Source organism: Gastrolobium bilobum, unplaced genomic scaffold, assembly GCF_033153095.1.
Source record: "Gastrolobium bilobum isolate Gb01-03AN ecotype WA unplaced genomic scaffold, APGP_CSIRO_Gbil_v1 utg5155, whole genome shotgun sequence".
Taxonomy (NCBI): domain Eukaryota; kingdom Viridiplantae; phylum Streptophyta; class Magnoliopsida; order Fabales; family Fabaceae; genus Gastrolobium; species Gastrolobium bilobum.
In genome coordinates, this window is record NW_026899054.1 from 309,127 (window position 1) to 325,722 (window position 16,596).

At 35.2% G+C, this 16,596-nt stretch overlaps 1 protein-coding gene across 2 annotated transcripts; it reads right to left on the bottom strand.

Moving 5' to 3' along the window:
• Positions 1-798: 798 nt before the first annotated feature.
• On the bottom strand, positions 799-16,028 carry LOC133286622 (EIN3-binding F-box protein 1). 2 transcript variants are annotated; one of them, XM_061484059.1, is made up of 16 exons: positions 15,909-16,028; positions 14,824-15,121; positions 14,618-14,746; positions 14,325-14,532; positions 13,063-13,209; positions 12,156-12,230; positions 8,439-8,510; positions 7,696-7,767; positions 5,715-5,786; positions 5,481-5,552; positions 4,546-4,617; positions 4,260-4,331; positions 3,634-3,777; positions 3,312-3,383; positions 2,270-2,416; positions 799-1,235 (listed from the first exon to the last, which is right to left on the bottom strand). In XM_061484059.1, exons 2-16 carry the CDS (start codon positions 15,016-15,018, stop codon positions 1,051-1,053), a joined length of 1,734 nt encoding a protein of 577 aa, XP_061340043.1. In that variant the 5' UTR covers positions 15,019-15,121; positions 15,909-16,028; the 3' UTR covers positions 799-1,050. The 2 variants fall into 2 exon arrangements, with proteins under 2 accessions (XP_061340043.1, XP_061340044.1); XM_061484060.1 differs by having other exon boundaries at positions 14,824-14,998; positions 15,909-15,987.
• Positions 16,029-16,596: the final 568 nt, after the last annotated feature.

The window sequence follows — 16,596 nt, forward strand, 5'->3', positions numbered from 1 at the left end:
GCTGTAGATTTTTTACCGTTTGGTTCAGGATTTATAGTGCAAGTTACTAGTTTCAAAAACAAAGTTTCCTGTGCATGAAGAAAAACTTGAGAAAATACCTATTGTGGATTCTTTAAAATGATGTTCAGTGTGAACTTGTTACGGCTAAAATTTTAAAATATTTGTTTCAAAACGTTTTATGATATACTTTTATAAAGAATTTATTCAAGTCTTATTTCTTTAATTTAAGAAAAAAAAACACTAGAACATTTTTTTAAGTACATGCATCAGAGCTTTTTATACTTTATTCAATTATCTTAAAATTTTAGTCACTTTTTTAATTAAAGACTCTTTTTTTTTTTTTTAAAAAAACGTACAAACCTAAGATACTGAATAAGGACCAAAAAACAAATGTTCGTTTTTTTTTGTTATATAGTGAAAAATTCAACAAACTTGATGTTTTTACGTCATGTTTTAAACATTGCTGCAGCGTCGGCAATAAATATAAAACTTTTATTTTACCTGGTTGGAAATATTTGCTCAGTATGTATAAGTTCACAGATTACTGCGAAAGTTTTAGCTTATTATTAACGAAGTAAAAATTGAGATTATGTTTTTTGTTTTACGGTTTAAATAACTCAGTTAATTTTATTTCTTTAATGTTTCAACAATAAGAGTTATTTAAACAATTATAAAAGAAATCATTTTTCTTTTTAACATCACAATTTACTTGGGCACAAAACACTTGATTTTATACAAGATTAGAAGTTGCTTCCTCTATTTCCAAACATAAAAATAAAATAAAATTTATTAGTCTATTAACATCTGCTCAATAAAGAGTTATTCGCCAATTTTTTACCTTTAAATTTTGAAGGCGAAGCAAACACACCGTAGCATCAATCTTTTACATCATATACACTAACAAAATAAAAGAAAGCTTCGCACCACAAGGAGGCAATTTACACCTTCCATAAAGTCATTAGCCTATATACAGTTTGAGGTTGTCTTTCCATGCTTCTCGAACATATGTCAGTACGACTTATATATATACAGATTAAAATACCGCCCTAACTATTCTGGCCGAAAGCTTACCAGATTCGGGAGGTATGTTGATTGAAGTCTCTTAATGTCATTTGCTGTCACCTTGCAGGACTCCAATGTCAGAGATCTCAAGTTCTTGAGTGTTTTCAAATGCTGCAATCCAGAATTGGTGATACGAGAATTGGAAACATTCAAAGAAATCAACCCAGTAAGCCCTGTAATTGTGTGCATAAACATGAGAGCAGAGACATAGCTAATTACAACCACCTAAGTTTCACAACTCTACCATTAAATGCAAACCGTTGTTTTTCATCATGAAAATACCATTAAAAAGTCAGAAAATTTATTGCAACTACGATTCACAGGACCTTTATTTCTAGAGCTTACTTTCAGTTATGGTCCTGTGCTTGGAAATTGCGAAATAAAGTACCATGCATTATGTAAAAGAAAACAACAAACATTTAGATAACTCCACTTTTCATGAAAAATCAGACATGTTTGCCATCCAGTAGTGCAGGCACAACATTGATTGTAAAAGAATTGGATGCATGTTACCCAAAAAAAGAAAAAAGAACTGAATGCAACATTTTTTTGGTGAATGAATGGGACAAGAAGCCTACAAAAAATACAGAAGAACTACACTTCATCAGCTCGGGTCAAAGGGACCCGGAAAGCATCAGTAGAAAGCAGATAGCTTACTGGGATTTTGTGACAATAATAGACTTCAGGATCAGGTTATACCAAACACTTGACTACAGCATTGCAAACTTTGTGTTATACCATTGCCCTTGCATATCACAATGAAAGTGTGCGTGTTTGATTTCTTGACAAAAGATTCATATAGAAAGAAATATAGTAAGAAATAAAGACAATAATTGAACCATTTGAGTTAATTTTAGATATTTTTTGCTCACTTAAAACTGGGTAATTGGCAACCTAACTTCATTGCAACTTTCTGAAGAACCAAAATATTTACACCCCAACTGCAGGAATTCAAACGAATCATCATACATTCTCCAACTAGAAGCAAGTCAAATACGAAACTTATTGATGCATATAAAACTTTCAATGCAGACACCCTTTGAAAAGAAAAATATCTCTTCAAATTTAATCTAGAATGCAAGCCATACGACTTCCTTTTTATCTTTTTCATGTGGTTATTTAGGTTTTCAACTTGGTCAAGAGGAAAACAAAGAAAACAAAATGAGACCGTGAGTTTCTCAAACAAAACAAAGGTCTGCAAAAATACCAGAAATTAACTCCAGGGTTTTGTCCGTAAGGTTGCAGTTTTGTGATAAATTTAAGCACATCAGAGAAGAAAGCTCTTTGATATTTTTCACACCAGCATCAGTCAATCCTCCACCGCATATTTCCAATGACCTCAGGTTCTTAAATTCTGTTTCACAATAGACACAGCAAAACAGTGAAATCAAATTATAACTGAAATGGGCTGAATCAAAGAACTAACATTAACATGTAGTTAACAGAATACAGCTGACCACAAGGGGAATTTAAGATTAATTTGGAGCTTATTTGACAAAAGAGGTTCGTCAAATTTACTGTAAATATCAACCAGTAGGTGCATAATCTTTTTACGCTAGAGACTAACATATCTCGACTGGGACAGAGGGGGTTAAAGACGACAACTACATATAATAATTGTCAAATTGAGATTTAGTGATCAGAACAAACTTATGAGCCCAAAACAATATATTTTCAAATAAAATTAAGCTCATGCAATTTAACTGTAACAGTTATAACCAGATAGACTTCTGTTTCTTGTATAAAGGCAAGAAACAAAAACAGAAGGCCAAAAGATATAAGAAAACCGCATTGTTGGAAAATTTAGACTATGTATCCACAAATAACTATTTTCAGCTTCTGGCCATGTGAAATTGAAATCTCTGGGGCTTTGCCTGAATATCTAATGACAGGTGGAATGGAATGGAATTGAGATAAAATGGAATAAAATTACCATACCATTGTTTTACGAAACAATATTCCCACAGGTATGTTTCATGATGGAAAGGAGGAAAGTTTCCACTCCATTATTTGGGAAGTGAACGAAATGGTAAAAGCATTTGTAAACAATTAGTTAGTTCCATCCCATACCCCCACAAATTGGGGGAAGGGAAAGAAAAATAGAGGTATTGGATGGAATAGACTCCATCGTGTTCCATTTCATTCCACCATATTTTAAACAATCCAAACAATGATAATTAATACCAATCCAATCCAATAGTTTTCAAATATTAGAAACATTGTATACTAATATTAGAAACATTGTATACTTTTCAAATAGTTTGTCCCAAAATCCGTGATTCGTGCACCAAACAAATCCAGGTCAGTGAGGCCAGTCAAACCTGCATCAGAAAATTCAGAATGATGTATTCAGCAAAATTAAGCTTTTCAGCTAAGGAAACCAAATTCATGTTTTGGAAAAGTAAATAAGATATGGCAAACTCAAGGAAAGACTAGCTGGAATTAAACGTAACATATTTCCAAAAAAAAAGTAACAAATCAATCAAATTGAACAGGATTAGAGATCATGTACAAAACAAAAATAAACAAAACATTCTTTGAATTGTAATTTTTTTTTGTAGGAAACCATACTTGTAAGGGTTGCCAGTCCAGCATCAGTAATTTGGTAGGCATCCAAATTAAGTGATTTCAGAGATGAGAGTCCACACAATTTCCTTAAACCGTTATCACTAACCATGGTGAATGACAGATTTATTTTCTCCAGACTAGACAATCCTACAAGAAATAGAATAAAAAAAATAATCAAAGAAAAACTAGAGTCCATGGCGAAGGTAGTCAGAGAGTTCTATATCACAATATCTCATGCAAATAATACTCTTTATGTAGTATGAGTCACCTAACTTTGACAGTTCAAAGAGGTTACCTTATGATAACATCAGCAGTTTGCCCGAACATTCAAATGTAATAAGGGATAAAGGTATATACAAAAAAAGAGGGGGGGGAGAGGTTTAATAAAGCTAACTTCAACAAAAAGGAATGCAACCCAAAATACACAATCATAGAGATAGGGAAGCAGTCCTAAATGCCCAAATCAGATGAGGTACAATAGAAACAATGATCAGAAATAATTTTAGTACATGAAAGTATCTCTCAAAATGGCCGAGATAACCAAACCCAAATAACATTGAAAGTCCAAGCAGAAGTTACTCTTAAAAGCACACAAACTACGAAAGTAATAAGGAACTGGCATATCAAACCAGACAAATGGTGTAGCCCACTGCTTCCAACTTCCGTATCGGACAATTCCAAGCATTTCAATTGCTTATGGCCTAAAAGCATTGAGAAGAAAACACTTTCACTCAAGGCAGAAATGTGCATTTCCAATGACAAATCACATGCAATACAATCATTCTTCAATTATGCATGCGCTAGATTACTTTTTTTTTCTTTTCCTTTTCCTTTTTGCAAAACTTATTGGCAACAATTTCGCCAAGGAAGTCATCACTAAGAGACAAGGAGAAAAGAGGAAATTCAAGCATCTACCTGCCAGGTTGACCAATCCCTCATCACCAACCCTACATGAATCAAGGTTCAAGCTCTCCAACTTTGTCAATCCTGCTTGAAAATATTCATCCGATTGTTAGATACACTCATCCTCATTCAGATATAATATCTTTATTCTGCCCAAGCAAAACGACTTTACATTTTTCTGTTATATCTATTAACAATGCAGGAGTATTCAGCATACAGAAGTTAATCGTGTGTGTACAAAATAAGCTATGTCAAGAACAATAACTGCAAGCAATATTATTATCTTGAAACTCCACGAGATGGTAAGAATATTTTTTGAACTAGAGATTGGTGTATGTCTATATCAGTACTACAAAGGTAGGTTTGTAACAAAGAGTCATTACATTAGAGTAATGCTACAAGTCCCAAAAGTTGTAGCAAAATTATTACCCCAAATGATGACATTTCCAAGTCAGCAATACGACATCATCAATCAAATTTAAAAAGATATAGTTGAGCCCCCCCCCCCCACACACACAAAAAAAAAGCCTACAACAAATCAGATTATGAATAATTTTCTTTCCATTTATTTTTATAATTGCATTATTTTTAAAATTTAATTGATGGATGGCAGTGGCAGCCGCCTTCCTTTTACGTTTCATGTCTTTACGCTTCTCACAAAGCCATAAGCCCTTAATCACTTAGATTCTGACTTAGATTAATTATTACAGAAGTCCACATTAACCACAAACATGATTCCAAATCTTGCAGTCATGGAAAAGGTTAGATTTTACTCCCTAGCTGCCATGGCATGTAAAACTTCCATTTTAGACAGAACAAACACAGGTGTCTATCTGACTCTTGTTTATAGATGATTTATAACTTCGCAGCAGTCCTGGATGAATTAAGAGTGTAGGAGGGGAGGAAAACAGAGAGAGAGAGAGAATCGGGTCAATATTTGAAATCACCTTTCAAGTGAGCTAAACATGCATCTGTTATGTCACTAAATCCCAAGTTTAATACTTTCACGTTTTCCAGTCCTGTAAAATAAATAAATAAATAAATAAAACATGTAATCTTACAAATGTGATGCCCTCAATAATTTTTTTTTTTTGGTGCCAAAAAATAAAACCCAATTGGCATATTATGAAATATATAAGTAAAGCATGAAAGAAGTCGTTATAAAATTCTTAACAACTTACGTGAAAACTTTTCACATCCATTGTCAGAAAGATTACATCTATTAAGATTCAAGTTCGACAGGGCTGGAAGCTCTGGAAGGAAGCATAACAACGTCAAATCAAAACTTGAATGGGTATTTCATCCTCATTAAGTCATCATATACTAGAAAGACATAATGAAATTACAGTTTGGACATTCAACAAAGAAAGTTCACTGATAATAATAAAACTAATTGCAGTTGGTTCAAAATAACATGCATGTTCAGTGTACACTCAGTCAAGCAGAAACACATAATATTAGAACCTTAAAGCTACTGAATAAAGCAAAAAGATGAATACTGTGTTGACATCATTTGGAACAAAATTCGGGTTCCTTTTGTAAACACATTGTAAAGAATGGTTTTTATATTATCTCTAGCACATCCACTCACGGTATTTGATGGGCTTTTGGGCCCTTGTTTATCAATGTAGGGGGCCAAAAATAGAGCCCAAGTGGAAGTTGAGACCAAGTGGAAGTTGAGAATAATAAGCTGATGGTGAAAGAGGATGGAGGAGGAAGGTTAGTTATTGGGGAAGCTACATGGCAATCTATGAATGGTGAGAGCATAGTGGGAAACTATGAAGCACCGATACGGCGTTTTCGATACGTTCTCGATGATACAGGATGTCGATTACCATACAATACGTGTCCGATACGTTGAAATTTTTTTTAAGGAGTATCGGTGCTTCATAGGTGGGAAAAACATGGAAGGAAGATTCGGGGAGGTTGTGATGATATAGGGTGGTTATGGTTATGAGAGAGGTTAGGCATAAATTCAGCATTTTGGTGAGTGGGGAATTGGAATCTCTTAAGAGCCTAGGTTTATTGGTTCTAACTTCTAAGGGTGAGCTTGAGGGTCATTTTTCTGGAGTTTTTAAGGCACTGGGAAGGGATATCTCAGTAGCTAGTTAATCAATTTAGTGTCATTGAGTCTGTAACTTCCTTCTTAATTTGAGTATAGTGTTTGTATTTCCTGTTGGGTTCCAATCAGGTAGTCAGAATAGGATATTTCCATATGGCCTTGCTGTATTTCCTCGAGACACTGATCTAAGGAAATGATTTATCTTGATTCGTTAGATGTTTTCTCTGTTCTGATATACCGGTACCATCAATATTATATCACGTCAAGCATTAACTCAACCCAAAAGTTTAAACTATTAGGTGACGACATATGCATGCTTTTTGTATTATCTCTAACATATTTCCTCATGCAAGAGCCCATTCGGTTTAAATGGTAGATAATGTACAGGCCCACCAACTCGTATTAAGAAATTCCACAATTAAATATTTTATTATTTTGAATAGCACAATTAAATATTTATTAGAAGAATAAGGCCGACAAAGATCGAAATCAGGACCAGTTGGCCACACTGGCTCTAATATCATGAAAAACTTAAATTATTAGGTGAAGGCTCATGAATAATTTTTATATTATATTTTTGATAGACATCAAGGTTTGGACCCCAATCGTAAGTTTAAATAAATTATAATAAACCATATGAATCTTTTATGATTGGAATCACGTTCCTCCACCCCATGCTTTTCTGTCTAAAGTTTCATTGTTAGTGGACTTTCTAGCTCAAATCACAATCGGCTGGAAGTGATACGCTGAAGGCATCCTAACAAACACAAAGTGTTTCAGCTTCAAGCTTAAAACATTCATCTAGTCCACAAAAAAAATTCCTTAACAGAATTCATTTCTTTCTAAAGTTTCAGTGGTAGTGGACTTTCCTAGCTCAAATCACAATCGGCTGGAAGTGATATGCTGAAAAGGCAGCCTAACAAACACAAAGTGTTTCAGCTTCAAGCTTAAAACATTCATCTAGTCCACACAAAAAATTCTTTTACAGAATTCATGGGCCAAAAAGGAAATAACCAAGATTACATCCTAACAACTAGTTAGTTCTAGTAAGCCTAAATATAATCACAACAAGATTAACAGAATAAAAGAAGAAATTCAACCTGCAAGAGAATCCAAGCATGCAGCTGTTACAAGGCACCCTTCCAAATTTAATAGGGCAAGCTTTTGTAATCCTGGATGGAATGAACCAATACAAATTGAAAATGGATGAGAGAGACGAACATGAAATGATGAAACTCGAAATTTCCTCTAAACTGGTAGGCTGAGATGCTTGAACATTGAACAAAATCAAATTTACGAGGATAAATGGCAAACAAAGAAATATATTTTCTAAGAATGAATTTTTAAAACCACGTCTACATCTAAAAAATTGAAGCAGACTTAAAATTGAATATCTAACTGAATTAAAACAAACAAAAATAACGAACTAATTCAATCTTAAAAATCAATCATCTAATCTTAAAAATGATTAGTTGATAATTGTATACAGTACTATACATTCCCGTAAAGCTTTTATTGATAATTTAGTTGAAGAAAATCTTGTTACACACAAACGTGGTTGCCAGCACAAACATCAATCATCCCTTGCATCTTCACACACACAGGAGACACGGATGAAAATACTTTGAAGAGGATGAAAATACTTTGAAGCAGATGAAAATGCTAGGTTAAGCCTATCTTTTTCAATTTCATTCTCCAAGAGAGAACAATATCATAAACAAGCATTATTGCACAGAAATATAAACCTTTCTGAACACAATCATGTAAGAGTACCAGGTATAAGATAATCATATTATCCCTATTGCTCTGGAACATCATAATAATACATGGCAAGGCACAATACCTTTCAAAAAACTGATGCCAAAATCGGTGACTTTACTGCAAGAAATCTCTAGACTTTTTAAGCTTGCCAGCTCTGGAAGAAAATTGAATTAAAAAATTGTACTGTTAATTATTGAACCATATGTCTATTAAGAAGACAACGATTACTTGTATAAACACAAAGGTGCACTGACAATTATATGGTTGTCAAACATAACTGTTGTAGGGTGTTCTTTTCTAGAGATATAAAACCATTCATGTATTTTCACTCAAGGTAATTGAACTTGGGTGGAATGTGTAGTTCCTTAGAAAGAGAATACCAATAATCTGAACAGGAACTACTACATAGTAGAAAACTGATAGGCCCAAGGAGCCCAAATCATCTAAACCCATTCTGTCTTATGCTCGCGATAAAAATAGAAGGAAAATGAATTGGGCTCCAATGAATGCTGTAGTAGGATCCAATGAATGTGATGAAATATAAGACTGAAATGTATTTTTCATATATTGATTGACACCCAAAGGGATCTTTATATACAGATTACAAGGTAGTTAAGGAGTTGAAGTAATAAAAAAAATACACAGTAACCGAAGAGGCATCACACTACTCAAAGGAACAAGTAGCTAGAAACAAGTAGAAAACTCTAGAATATTCTACACTCCCCCTCAAGTTGGGAGATATATATTGATCATCCCCAACTTGCTAATTAAATCCTCAAAGATGGGTTTGTGTAATCCTTTGGTGAGAATGTCGGCTGTTTGCTCCTTGGTAGGTATATATGACAAACATACACTACCCTCCTCCAATTTTTCTTTGATAAAATGACGATCAACCTCCACATGTTTGGTTCTGTCATGATGTACAGGATTTTGAGCAATACTGACTGCAGCCTTATTATCACAATAGAGTCTCACAGGTAGAGAATAAGATATCTTTAATTCTCCAAGGAGCCTTCTTAACCAGATTCCTTCACAAATGCCATGGGCTAGCGCCCGAAATTCTGCTTCTGCACTGCTTCTGCACTGCTTCTGGCAACAACAGTTTGTTTCTTACTTCTCCAGGTCACAAGATTTCCCCAGACATAGGTACAATATCCTGAAGTGGATCTTCGGTCCATAGCAGAGCCAGCCCAATCAGCATCTGTATAGATTTCTATCATCCTCTTGTGTCCCCTTTTAAAGAGCATTCCTCGACCAGGGGTGTTTTTGAGGTACTTGAGGATTCTATAAACAGCACTAAGGTGTTTTTCCTTAGGAGAATGCATGAATTGGCTAACCATGCTAACCGCAAATGCAATATCAGGCCGAGTGTGAGATAAGTAGATCAGCTTCCCTACCAACCTTTGGTATTGCTCCCTGTCAACATCTTTTCCATGAGGCAAGATATGGGAGAATGAAAATTCAGGACGCGAGAGGGCATCCGATTGATGAGATATGAGGCAGTCAAGACAGCCTCCCCCCACAGGTATTTAGGGACATGCATTGTAGACAAGAGGGCTCTAGCAACTTCAATGAGATGTCTATTTTTCCTTTCAGCCACCCCATTTTGTTGAGGGGTGTTAGGACAAGAACTTTGATGGATAATACCTTGCTTGGTTAGGTAATCACCAAGAACAGAATTAAAATATTCAGTACCGTTGTCAGTTCGCAGGATTTGGATAGAGGTCTGGAATTGAGTTTGTACCATAGCATGAAAATTTTTAAAAGTGGCAGCAGCTTCAGACTTATCTTTTAGAAGATATACCCAGCATACTCTAGAATGATCATCAATAAAGGTAATAAACCAACGAGTTCCAGATATATTTTTTTCACGAGCTGGGCCCCAAATATCACTATGAATCAATGTAAATGGAGACGAAACATGATAATCTCTAGGGAAATAAGAAACACGAGTGTTTTGCAAACTGACAATCATCACAAAAAAATGAACTTGGTTTTTTGTTGATAAATAAGTTTGGAAGCAGCTTTTGAAGATAAAAGAAATTTGGGTGTCCTAAACGACGATGCCACAACAAAACATCATTACAATCGTCTGATAAACATAAAGAGTGATTTGCAAAAAATCTCTTTTCATGAGAATCTTCTTCAAAATAGTAAAGCCCTTCTTCCTCTCTAGCACTGCCAATCATCAGCCCCGAATCCTGTTCTTGAAAAACACAGGTTTTGGCAGAGAATTTAGCAACACAATGCAATTCAGAGGAAAGTTTACTAATAGAGATAAGGTTACAAGTAAGAGAAGGGACATGAAGGACAGAATTCAGAGTAATATGTTCAGAGAGCTTAATGGATCTCTTTCCCGCAATATTAGAGAAACTACCATCAGCCGTCCTTATTCGTGACTGGTGATAATAAGGGGTATAAGAACAAAACAGGGATGCATTACCTGTCATATGATCAGAAGCTCCCGAATCAAGAATCCAACGACTACTATGATCAACATGGAATGCCATACCTTGTTGAGCAACATGACTAGTTGCCTTAGCAGATTGAGACATCACCTTCTGAAATTGCTCATAATTCTTACCGTTTAAACGGTGGTTAGTAATCTGTATAGCTGGGTTGTCTCCGGAAGACGAAGAACAGGGAAGAGGAAAGACACCGGAAACATTACCGGATGATTTTTCAGAATGCTTATTCTCAGCCTCAATATTTTCAATTTCCATTGTTCAAAATAAAAAAAAAAAAACAAAAAAAACAAAAAAAACAAAAAAGGAACACCAATCGTTCAGAACTGAAAAATCACGAGGAGGAACCAACTGGACCCAACAAGAAGAGTGCTCCAATCGTGATTTAAACCCCCAGAACAGGAAGAGGAAGGCCAGGCGAGCCGTTCTGTGAAAGCCGCGTGACAAACGGAGGCCGGCAGGGCGGCGCGTGGCTCACACGCGCCGGAGAGGCAGTTCTGCAGTGGCGGCGCGTGGCGGCGCGTGGATGACTTTCCGGCGACGGGGCTGACGTGGGTCGACTCGGAAATGGCTTCTGAGCCCAATGGTGGCCTTGGTTTCGTGATTGGAGGGGTCCAGATATGGTTTCTGAGTTATTTTAATAAACAGTGAAAAATGGAAAACGGAAGGAAACGTGAAGGTTTACAAGATGACCACAGGATAACCTGCTCTTGATACCATGATGAAATATAAGACTGAAATGTATTTTTCATATATTGATCGACACCCAAAGGGATCTTTATATACAGATTACAAGGTAGTTAAGGAGTTGAAGTAATAAAAAAAATACACAGTAACCGAAGAGGCATCACACTACTCAAAGGAACAAGTAGCTAGAAACAAGTAGAAAACTCTAGAATATTCTACAGAATGCTATAGCAGCTAAGGAGCGTGAGACTGAGGAGCGTGAGGCTGACACTTCTGTTGGAGAATGAATTGGTTACGTGAAGTTGTTATTTAGGTGCATGGTGGGATGGGTAGAGGCACCTTTGGAAGGTCTTGGAATTAGGCCAGGCTTGGAGATATTCAGGACGTCTCATATGTGCCCTGCTGTTAGAATTGTGTCTGTTATTACTTTTCTGTAATGCTTGTTTGCTGTATTTGTTATTTCTTGTGTAAAAGAGGTCATCCTTGATTTCTTTTCGTTGAGTTAAATACAAACAGTAGAGATATTTTCATTTCTAATTGTTTGATCCTATCAAAAACACACTGACTGCTTAAAAGAAAGACTAGACAACTAAGCTCTGGAAAAATTTTCAGCAACTGTGATCAAAAGAAAGAGAAGCACGACAAACCTGATAGAGGCTTTATATCAGAATCTGTTATGCAATTACACCACTTCAAATTGAGAGACTCCAACTTGATTAAACCTGAAAAATATGGACCAAATCATTGGGTTGAAGTTACATGAAAATCATTGTACAGTTGCACAAAAACTGAAACCGAATTCCTTCATCTTTTTATTATCCTTTTGTGTGAGTTCTTAGTTGCATAGACAATAGAGATTAAAGCTAATTAATTTTAGGGGTGGAATTCCTTATTCCATATATAAGGATTTTATGAGTGTATAAAGTATTCGGATCCATTTTGGTAGATATTTTCCCCTTTCATTTGAGTAAAAGATCTTTTGCCCGGTCATTTAACCAGAAAACCAGCCCCTTTCTGATGGTATTCTGATCCCATTTGCCCAATCCTTATTTTTTTAAATGCCTTGTTTATTTTGAAGTGTTGAACCCTGTATCACCAATAAATAATTGTAATTGGAAACCAACTAATACTAGGAAAAAGTGAAGTCAGCAATTGATTCCTTATTTTAGCTATCCAAAGTACTAGGCAAGTATGAAGGTTGAAGGTTGCTCAAAAAAGATTACTCCACTTGGGTTCTCTGTAAATACATTCCACTTCATGGACAGCTCAATGTCACTTGTAAGTTGAAACAACTAACAAGTGTGATATACAATAGTTAGAATATATAAAAAATTTCATATATATCTTAGAACAGTTTAGATTTATTAGCACCAAGGCGGAGTAATCCCTATAATTTCAACAGCAAGAATACATCACGGGATACATTAGCACCATTAAGAACAAAATAAGTTTAGCAGATAGAAAATACAAAAATCTTTTGAATGCTCTATCATAGTAAAGAACATTGGTTAGTAAAGTTTTACTTATCACACAAGATTACATTTAAGGACCAACCTTGAAGATGAACAAGGCCTCCATGAATCCCAGGACATCTCTCTAAATCCAACTTGACCAAGTTAACAAGACCAGAAAATGTACTCATCCCTTGAGCAGATATTGAATCATTTCTTCTAAAACTTAAACTTGTCAAGTTTGACAGACCTGGAATATTATATTACAGTTGTTGTAAAACTTCGGTAAAAGCAACTTATGGACAAAATTTCTGGACATAAGTAACATCACATGCATACCAGCACTGTATGGAAGACAACCAGATGAGGAAAATTTTATAACAAAAAAAGGCTAAGGCTGATAGCAGAGAGGTAAACATAAATAATATTATACAACATATTATACAGGAATGCAAAAAAACCACTTCAGCTTCACTATGCAGAATTCATATGTCGAATTTAATTAATTGGTGGGTGAGCATTGAAAACATTTCCATTCTTTGCAAGAAACCTCAATGATGGGAAAACAATCACGTCAACTGCACTACAAACATTTCCATTCTTTGCAAGAAACCTCAATGATGGGAAAACAATCACGTCAACTGCACTACGCAGAATTTCATTCTTCGAAATTAAGTCACATGGTATATTAAAATGCAGAAAATTACAGTGAAAATATAACAACATTAAATGTCATAGTTCACGCAGAAGATCCACATAAGATTTCCATATGCATATTTTTCAACATTAACTGAAAAGTAAATTAGAAATAGGTGGGCAAATAGGAAATAAATTTTTAGAAAAATAGAGAACTACATGAGGAATACTTGGTAAAAACCTTTCCAATCTGGGAAATTAACGACCCTAAGTGGTTGATGATATTCAAATATAATTGATGAGTAAACACTAGTTGATTTAAACAACCACTAGAACGGTCAATGTTCTTAAATCGAAAATCATTTACCGAGAATTCCTTTTTTGAATTTTTTCCAAGAAAAGACATTGTAGCTATCAGCATAAAAGAGACATTTTTACGAACTGGCAGCATGAGTATGCTAGACTAACATTTAATAAGTTATCCTGTAGAATGGAAAGTAACGCAGCATGTACACCCACTTCCACACCAATGAATGGACACAGTTTACCCATGGAATATTGGTAAGATATTTCTGTTCTTTGTTTTGTACAATGAATTGAAATATAAAATATATAACAAAGATTCCATGGGACCAACACCCAAGTGTAAATAGAGGAAATAAATTAATAACTGCAGATGCATAGACTGATTCCTTAACAAAGACGCAAATAAAGGGAAAGAAAGAATACCACTGATGCTCTCCAGTCCATGGTCCGAAATCTGGTCACAATGATTTAGATTTAAGGAAATAAGACTTTCACAATCTTTAAGGTAAGTCAGCCCAAAATCTGTGACATCAGACCCAGAAAGATCTACAGAGAGTAAAGATGAACCCTGTGACGAGATGACATCCATCCAGGTATCATTAACACCAGCATATTCTCCCAAGTAAAGATCCTGTCAAAAAAGCAATAAACACTCTAACCATTTAGATCAAGAACATATAATGAACCAGCTCAAGAATTTATTCAAAATGATTTACCTGGAGAGCACAATCTCGAAAAGCTTCAAGGGAAGCACCAGTTAGACGTTGGGAGTAAACCAATTTATTAATAATTTGCTGACTTATATCCCGCGGCAGCATAGAAAATGTGTTATATTTATCAATATCCTGTTGAGTAAAAATTGCAGTAATTAAATCAAAATATGAAGAGTCAGGACAGAGAAAACTTTTTGTTAGAATAATACCTCATTTATTTTCTGGATGCACAAGTCCAACAGTGATGGACATTCCCCTTTTCGCAAATGAAAATCTACAGATGGATAAGAAAACGAGGATGTCCACCATTTCGAACTCCCACATTTGCAGCATCTTAGTGAAAGTCCTCTACCATGATTATCTTCATTATCCCGCTCTTGCTTCCTAGAACACGCTCCCCCCATCCAGGAAATATTCTCTTAATCAATATATATCATAAAAATCGCAGCAGAACACTAGTGTTATCCATTCAATAACCAAAAATGAACATATGCAACCAACTTCACCCTGTAAAAAAAATAAAACGGAAGAGTACAGCTGAATAAGTTTTCAGCATACTTGATCATTCAGGAATTGACTTCTCTTAAAACCATTAAGAGTTCTATTTACAACATCAACCTCATTCCACAAATAGCCAAAGATCAAAACCGGGGAATCAATTCGAAAAAAATATCAGCCACCACACCATAATCAGCACTTACCATATGCGTCTTAAGCAAGACTCCACAGCATATCTCTAGTAACATGTATACAGTGCATCAACTTGGAAAAGGTAGAAAACAACTCACTACGCGCCAAAAAATCACATCCATATGCCAAAATCAAATAAAAAAACGGATTCATCCTCATAAGAATACACGAGTTCAAAACACTGCAGCTAAAAATTACAGTTAAATAACTAAGTAAAATAAAATTAAAAAACAAAAAAGAAACAGCGCCATATCTACAAGAGATGATCGAACCGCAGAGACTCCAAAATCCAGAGATTTTCAGATAAAAATGAACATAGAAACGAAAGACGATTCTCGAAGCCGGAGTTCAGAACACTACAGCTAGCAATTACAGTTAAATAACTAAGTAAAATCAAAAATTAAAAAACAAAAAAGAAACAGCGCCATATTTAAGAGTTAAAAGCGATGATCAAACAGCAGAGACTCCAAAATCAACAGATTTTCTCCAAACAAGATTTTCAGAAGAAGAAAAAATGAAAATAGAAACGGAAGACGATTATCGAAGCTGTGAAACGAAGGTTGAGAAAGAAGATAACAGGTAGAGTTTGTAGCAGAAAACGTACCCTGACATGATCGATGAAGCAGTGAAGCAATCAGAGAAGAGAGTCACTTTCTTCTTGCAGATGAAGGTGAAAACGTGGGAGTGAGTGCAAGAAAAGAGAGTGGTTGCGTTGGTTGCGGAGAAAAACTGAGAACGCGATGTGGCTCGTAAGCCGAGCCTCGATCCGAACCTACTAGCAGAAGAAACGTGGCGAATATTGTTGGTTTGGATAAGAAGGAAAGGAAAGGAATCAAGGAAAGAGAGAAAGAGGAAGAGGCGGGATTCTCTTGACTTTATCCATTTGGAGCAACACGTGGGACCCACTCTGTTACCTTTGGAAATATGTGCACGCAATGATGCAATCTTTGCTACATTAATTAACATTTAACAATCATGACATCACTTGAATCTTATTATATCATAATTTCGACTTCCACCCTACTAAAGCAAATATATCCTTTTACGCTATTGCCCGAGTAAATCCAGTAAATTTTAAAAATGAAAAAAAATTAATTCATCATAGTAAAGTTGAGCTTATTACAATTTCTAGTGCAAATCAACTTTGTTTTTTTAAAAGGTAACTTGAACCTAAGAGTGATTAAAATTATGTAATATATAATGAAAAGTTGAGCATGTACTGTTTAGTAACTCGAGTAGTTACTCCAATCGTTCAAAAGAATAATGAAAATGGTTGTTCTGCGTAAATGTAA

Coding starts and splice junctions, on each gene's coding strand:
- LOC133286622 (XM_061484059.1), bottom strand. CDS start 15,018: ATGGGGGGAGCGTGTTCTAGGAAGCAAGAGCGGGATAATGAAGATAAT. Junction 4,332..4,545: donor GGGATTGGTCAACCTGGCAG/GTAGATGCTTGA, acceptor CAATGCTTTTAG/GCCATAAGCAATTGAAATGC. Junction 1,236..2,269: donor AACCCTGGAGTTAATTTCTG/GTATTTTTGCAG, acceptor ACACAATTACAG/GGCTTACTGGGTTGATTTCT.